The 7,373-nt window shown below is 33.6% G+C and overlaps 1 protein-coding gene and 1 pseudogene across 1 annotated transcript in view; one reads left to right on the top strand and one right to left on the bottom strand.

The window, feature by feature from the left end:
• On the top strand, nucleotides 4,031-6,278 carry LOC104720249 (annotated as a pseudogene).
• LOC104718420 (vacuolar protein sorting-associated protein 25) overlaps nucleotides 6,351-7,373 on the bottom strand; it is a gene marked incomplete in the record, with an annotated part of 2,224 nt that continues 1,201 nt past the window's right edge. The window contains 5 exon segments of the mRNA XM_019230867.1: nucleotides 6,351-6,632; nucleotides 6,719-6,794; nucleotides 6,885-6,973; nucleotides 7,092-7,145; nucleotides 7,304-7,373. Of these exon segments, the coding sequence (XP_019086412.1) occupies nucleotides 6,511-6,632; nucleotides 6,719-6,794; nucleotides 6,885-6,973; nucleotides 7,092-7,145; nucleotides 7,304-7,373 (411 nt within the window).

The following is a 7,373-nucleotide window of genomic DNA, read 5'->3' as shown; positions in this document are numbered from 1 at the left end:
TGGTTTATTTTCTCTTCCTTTGTCTGGTCTAAGATCTTTGTTCTTGTTTTTATCTTTTCTAACGATGCGTCAAAGTGGGAAAGAAGACCATGGAATAGTCGAACTTTTTAGCTTCTCTACTTTGTTAAAAATTGTCAAAAAGCGACTCCTTTTTTTAGTTATCTACGAAATTGCCATTTGAGTTTAATTTTTAGATTTAAGTAGATAATAATAAGAAACTAGAGCACAAGATAACAGGAGGCTCATTTTAAAGGTTTATTATGGGCAATGGAAAGTATGAGATGTCACCGAATGGAGAAGATTATTTTCTCTCTGCAAAATGAATGTTTGATAAAATCCATTGCTAAACCGGCAGCCTGGCCATCATTTAGATATCAATCTATGGAGGTCAGTCATTCTTTAAGGTGTTTTCAAGAGTGGAAAATGTTTTTGGAAAACTCTTCTTCAAACAAGGGGCTCTTCTTATTGCACAAAGTGTTACTAATGATTGTAGATTACAATCATATGTGGCAGTGAGTCATCCAACTTGGTTGAATGGGTTGTTTGTGGAAGAAAGAAGAAAAGCCTTTGATTGAATTTCAGTTTTTGGTGGTGTTTGGGCTCAAATGTTTTATCATGATTTTGTATATGCTCGATCTGGGGGATCTGAGTGTAGTGTAGAGTAGAGGAAATGAAGTAGATGGGTGTAGAACTCCTTTTTGTAAAGTGGGTATATGTAGCAGGTTGCGTATATTATCATATCAGATCGATAAATATAATTCCAGTTGACAAAAAAAAGGAAACTAGAGCATACTATATATATAATTAACTTTTCTCTCTTCTCTTTTCTTCACAGCAACATTCACCTAAGCAATGCTATATATTTTTTTGCATCAAAAATTACTATTTTAAATATTTATATATTCATTGCATATTTATTACTTATAATCAATAATAGTAAAAATATATAAAACGAATTAATTAAATTTAAGTAAATTTTATAATAGTAAAAACAATAATATAAATTTGTTTTCGTAAATAATAAAAATAATAACTACATAAAAATGAATTAAGTAACATAAATGAAAAATTTAAAATAGTAAAAACAATACTATGAATTTGTTTTAGTAATAATGTTATTATTCAAAATTTAACCAAAAAATGATCATATTCCAAAATTTAGAATGGGTTAATGAGTTTAAAATGGAAGTAAGATTTTAGTGTATGGTGGAGTAAAAATACAATTTATGTAATTATATTTATAAAATTCTAAACATAAAAATAAATTGAAGTGAAACATTAATTTCTAAGAACATATACTACAAAGATTTATTATTAAATTTTACTTAAAGAAAAATAAAAGATTAGTTAGTCAACTCAACTTAAAAGTTTTGATAAAAAATGAAGACATTGTAAGGGTCACACTTTTTTTGGGAAAACTATGAAAAATATATTTGAAAAAATAAGCCATCTAAAAAAACAAAATCAATGGTCACAAAATATAGAAAAATTGTAACGCCCGCGAACCAAAACTCTGCGTGTTGAACCGAGATATTTAAGTGGGAAAACGACCTAGGTCGCGTTTTATTGTTGTCTTGGTCGCCGTTTGTTGTTTTTGAGAGAGAAAGAGGAGAAAACAGTTTCTAAGAGTTCTTGTGAGAGTTTGTGAGATTTGAAGGCATTTTTAGAGAGATCTTGCTGTGAGAGTGAAGATCCAAGGCTAGGAACGTGGTGGGAATTTTTCTGTGGTGGTAGCTTCGTCCTTTGGGCTTAGATCTATTTGTTGGCTAAGGTGAGTGCATGACCATGGCTTATCTAAGCTAAGATCTCTGTTTCTGTGATATTGTGTGTTGTTTGGTTGTTTGTTTTTGGTTGTTTGTGAGTTTTTCGTAGCTCCTGAGGCTTGGATTCGTTCATGGAATTGTGTGGGACGAAGAGGAGAAGTTTGGAGGCGAGATTCGGAGGTTCTGTTCGAAGGAAATCACTGCTCGACAGTGGTGTTGGTCGACACTAACGTGAGGACGGCTCGGGAACTTAGCGAGTGTCGGTCGACACCATGTGGAGGTGTCGGTCGACATCGTTAGGGTTTTGGGGGTGTCGAGCAGGTGTCGGTCGACACCCAAGTGGTGTTGGTCGACACTAGATGTCCAGTGTCGGTCGACACCTTCTGGTATCGGTTGACACAATTCTGACAGTAACCAGATCGTGTCGGGCCACTTGTTCATGTTCCTGGTTTGTTTTATTGTTGTTTTTTGTGGCATAAGAGATCTTATTGCTTGTGTGTATAGCCCAGTAGATGGGAGGATTGCCTCACTGAGTATTTATCAAATACTCATGCATCTCAATTTGTGTTTGTGGTGCAGGTAAAGGCAAAAGTGTGATCGTGGAATCAAGGCAATAAAGAGGAAGATGTTCTAGGGACTCGATTGGATGTTGTATGGCATTGCTAGGTTGTTAGAGTTGGGTCTTTAGAACTTATTAGGTTGTCGGTTCTTTGGTTTCCTGTTTTTGACAATGAAATGGTTAGGATTGGTTGTTGGTTATTCTATTATGGATTAATATTGGATTATTGGTTCAGTTGGTTATTTAATTAGTATTGTTATTCCGCTGTTGTTTGTGATTGTAGTTAGGTGGCTAGTGGGTATGAGACCACTAGTCATAGTTATTTATATTATTATTATTTATTATTAAAAAAAACGGGTCAGGTCGTTTCAAAAATGATATAAAATCCGTTACAAAATCAACTGTAGCTACAATTCTATAACATGATAAAAAAAACAAAAACAAAAAACAAGCTTGAGATTTTATCAATATTATCATTTGCTTTTAACCCAAAACATTGGCAGAAACAATATATTTAAAGTACACCATGTGTGAGGGTTTAGAAAAATATATAACTTGGATTAGCGAACAAATATTTATTGTCGGGTTTAACCGTTTCACCATCTAAGCATTCTTGACTTGGTTGGAAATTCTATTATGGCAGGTGATTCAATTGACAGCCCGTTGTAGCGACATAGAACTAAAAATATCCATGAAACTTTGTATATTTGTATTTATGATACTAGTAAAATAAGTACGGCGTTGATATAGATTTATATTTTAAGCTTCAAATGATTATATATATGTTTAATAATTTTTATTGATAAAAAAATTAAACTAAAATCTCGCGTAAATAGATATAACAAAAAAATATTATCTTTAACAATATATATATTTATATCAATTAGTAAAGTAAGTTTAGTTTTTATATAGATTTATATTCAAAAGTTTGAATGGTTATATTTGAGGTCAAGAATTTATGATGTTAGAAAATATTTTAAATTAAAATCAAATTCTAGTTCTATATATAAATTGACAGGACAACAGATTGATAAGATAAGTGAATTCAAATTTTGATCCATATGTATTTCTATACAGTAGATAATTTGAGTAAAGGTCTGATATATATCTGATATTTGCTAAACAAACACATTCGGATAATTAAGATTTATAAATTATATAGGTTTTTTTTTGTTCTTCTAAAAATGTATTTATTCATACTTTTCATGATTTGTGATGGAGATAACAATGTAGTTATCGAAGATGTCAAAGTTCTTAGATGTAAAATTTATTAGTTTCAATTTTTATTTAAAAAATAACTAATACAGTATATACTTTTGTTGGAATTTAACTTGGTACTTGCCATCATTTTCTCTGTAAATTTGATAACATTAAAGATTCTACTGGTACATTTATTACTGTGTTAGCTGCTGCTCAATAAACAATATATTTTGTTTTGTTTAAATTAAAATCTTTGTTGGAGTAAAAAGATGGAATATGGAAAATATCCACTTTCCCTTTATTTCCTTTTCCAGTTTTTGTAAAACTCTCCGCGGTTTTGCTGACGTGGCGAGATCAGAGCAGTTCATCAAAACTAATCCAGTTGCTTGGACTTCACGAACCTAGCTTATATATACATATAAACACTGCCAATCCAACTCTATTGCAATTTGTTCTAATCAAATATTCTGCGAATTGAACTCAGAAACAAAGCGATCGAAACTAAAGGATGAGTCACGAAGAGGATACGTAATGCTTTCTTCTTCTTCCTTACTTTATCTCTATGGATTATATGGTTTATGCAAAGAATTAGGGTTTACAAGTTTCGTTTCTTGGATCCTTGAAGCGGTTCTGTAGATTTTTTGTTCGTCTCCGTATGTGCGAGTACAGTTCTGAGAATTAGGGTTTTTTTTTAATCATCAATACTTTCATTCGATGCATGTAGACACAACTACTTTTAAGTTTGATGAACACGATAGTTAACATCGACAATTTTGGTCTTGATCACAATATCTAGGGTTTTAACGTTTTCATTGTTCTTTCTTTTATCCCGCAGGATGCAAGCGTTGAGTCATTCTGACGATGAATGGGTGAACGAACTTGAAGATGTTCTCACGGACCCTAAAGATAAGGAGGAATCGAAATTCACAAGGAGGAGATTAGAGAAAAAGTCGAATTCTGTTCCTCAATCAGTAGACGGAGTTGAAGAAGATCTTGACGATTGCATTGATGAGCCTACGGCTGAGTTTAATGACAAAGTAGGGAAGAAGAGACCGAGGAAGAAAGATGAGTCTGCTCTTGATAAGACTAAGAATAAGAAGAGGAAGAAGAAGCAAGACTCCACAGAGGTTCAAGAGATGTGGGATTCAATTACGAACGACAAGAACTCCACAAAGGTGTGTTTATTTCTTGTCTAAAATCTTTGGCTCATTGTTCTGTTTTCTTGAGATCATAAGTTTGATTTTTCTCTGTTTTTGTTGTTAACAGGATAATGATAAAGATGAAGCTAAGCGTATAAAGAAAGAAGATAACGATGAGATTAAAAATTTGTTCAAGCTTAGGTCAAAGAAGAGCAAGGTCGAGAAAAACGCTTCGGAGATTGCGATGCAAGTAGAACAACTGATTGCGACTCTTGAAATTGCGGTAGAAGACGATGTAATTCAAAACAGAGAAGGAAAGCCCGCCATTAATAAGCTCATGAAGTTACCTCTTCTCATTAACGCTCTCTCAAAGTAAACTCACTCTTTAATCAATCTTTTAAGTGATAATGCACTCTAGATCTAAGTGTGATCTCTGACATTTTGCTATGTCTTTCACAGGAAACAACTTCAAGCTGAGTTTTTAGATCATGGAGTACTTAATCTTTTCAAGAATTGGCTCGAGCCGCTTCCTGATGGTAGCTTACCGAATATAAACATCCGCACTGCCATTTTGGAGATCCTCAAAGATGTATGAACCTTCTTCTCTCTCAATCCATTATAATAAGGTCTAAATTATAATTTGGCTAAGAAAGATCTCACCTTTGTTATTCCTCTGTTTTGCAGTTGCGCATTGATCTAGACCAAGACAGTAGAAGAGAACAGTTCATCAAGAGCGGTATAGGGAAGGTAAAATAGCAAAATAACTTAAGCAAAAAATCATAGCAGAAAGGATTCTTCCTTGTTGAGTTTAATGTTCCTTCTTCTATTTTCTTGCAGGTCATAATGTTCTTATCAAAGTCAGATGAAGAAACTACACCTAACAGGAGACTCGTTAATGATTTAATCAACAAATGGGTACTTATCTATATATAAACCCTAAATCCTTTTCTGTTATAAACAGTTTTTGGGGTTTGATTCCGTCGTTACTCACCTCTGGTCTTGATTTTTTGGCAGGGCCGTATCATTTATAGTAATAGCACAAGATATGATACTATGTTAAGTAAGGAGGAACGTTTAGAGCAACAGGAAATGCTATTAAGAAGACAGAACAAGCCTAAGGTGTCTAAAACAAAAACTATAATCTGTGATACAGATGTTGAGCTTTATGTGTAAGTTTCTCTTTTGTTTTTAACTCAAGCTTAAAAGAATTTTGTGTGTTTTGGTAATCTGAAAAATCTACGTTCAATACAAAAAAACATGCAGGAAACCAAAATCCAAGCTAGGTACATGGACAGGAGGAGGAAGAACGCAAATACCAAACGGCAATGTCGATGGACTTTACGATCCGTCCTCAAAGCAAAGTTGACGAAGCTTGTGTCAAGAAGCAAAAGGATTCCAGCACCCGTGAAAAGGTAAGTGTCCTGCAGTAACAGATAGATGATCACTACTTGCATTGTATCCATGACTATATTTTTTTGTTTGAAAACTAATAGAAAATATGATTACCTTTGTGACAGATAATCAAGAAACTGCAGAATCAAAAGGTCTTCAGGAAAAGGGGTATGCAAGCATTTAAGCCTAGTGCAGATGGCCGCACTATGTTCAAGTACTTGTAGAGATTATTTACCAGAGAAGTTTTTGGACACATCAATTGCAAAATCCATGGCGAATCTCAACACGCATTGTGTCTAGTGTTTTTATGTATAAAGATTATATTATTATATAAAATCAAAAAGTGTGATTAGAGAATGAGTGTTATCAGAATACATAAAGACTTGTTTCTCCAATTTTTTTGTCCTTGGTCTGTAAGATGTTTCCAACATTACCAAAAGTTTTATACAGAGTAGCATCAGACAGAGAACTTGACACCTTCATCATCAGCTGATGTTCCCTTGAACAATGCAAGCTTTCCCTTGTTCTCTAGAAGCTTTAAGGCTCTCATTAGAATGGTTCGATCTATCCCTTGAAGTTCTGAAACATCAAAAAGCATCGAATTTCACAGTTTGTGCGACACAAACAAAATCATATTAGAGGAAACAAGAAATAAGTTGAAATACCTGTTCCATGTGATTCTGTCCCTGAACGTATTTCTTCAACAGTCATAACACTGTCTTCTAATCCATTATCTCTCACCTGATAAAAGATAGTACATTAGAGAAGAGTGCAAAAAAAAAAAAAAAACTAAAACCTGATATTTCTTTGATTAATTCACATGCGACTCACAAACTGAAGAATAATGTCTGCCCAATCTTGAATCCGGTGCCACAGAATCAGACATTTCCTATGCCCTTTATCTAACCACTCAGCACGCCCTATCAATAGATAAAGAATGACACATTCACATGAAACAATGAGATTAGAAAAAACCGGAACATGAATTCATAAAACCAAAACAAACACAAGCGGATTGAATATGCTCTCGGATTTAACCTTCTCCAACGATGGCTGAGAGAAATGTTTCCTTTGCTTCATGACTTAGAGATCCTACAAACCAAATGAAACAAACGCTTTAAAGCACTACCTTTTGAAATTATAGAAAGCTTGCATGATTAAACTGTAAAACCACAAGATTGAAGGATCTAAAATTACAACAGCTAAGATGTTTAATCAGCAGGTGGAAAAGGCAGAATGGATCATCATACTATCAATGGCAGAGTTTGAGAAGAGAGGGAAATCCTCTTCAACGCCAATCAAGAAAATCTTTTGGGATTT

Source organism: Camelina sativa, chromosome 10 (assembly GCF_000633955.1).
Source record: "Camelina sativa cultivar DH55 chromosome 10, Cs, whole genome shotgun sequence".
Lineage (NCBI taxonomy): Eukaryota > Viridiplantae > Streptophyta > Magnoliopsida > Brassicales > Brassicaceae > Camelina > Camelina sativa.
This window is presented reverse-complemented; position numbering and strand designations above follow the sequence as displayed.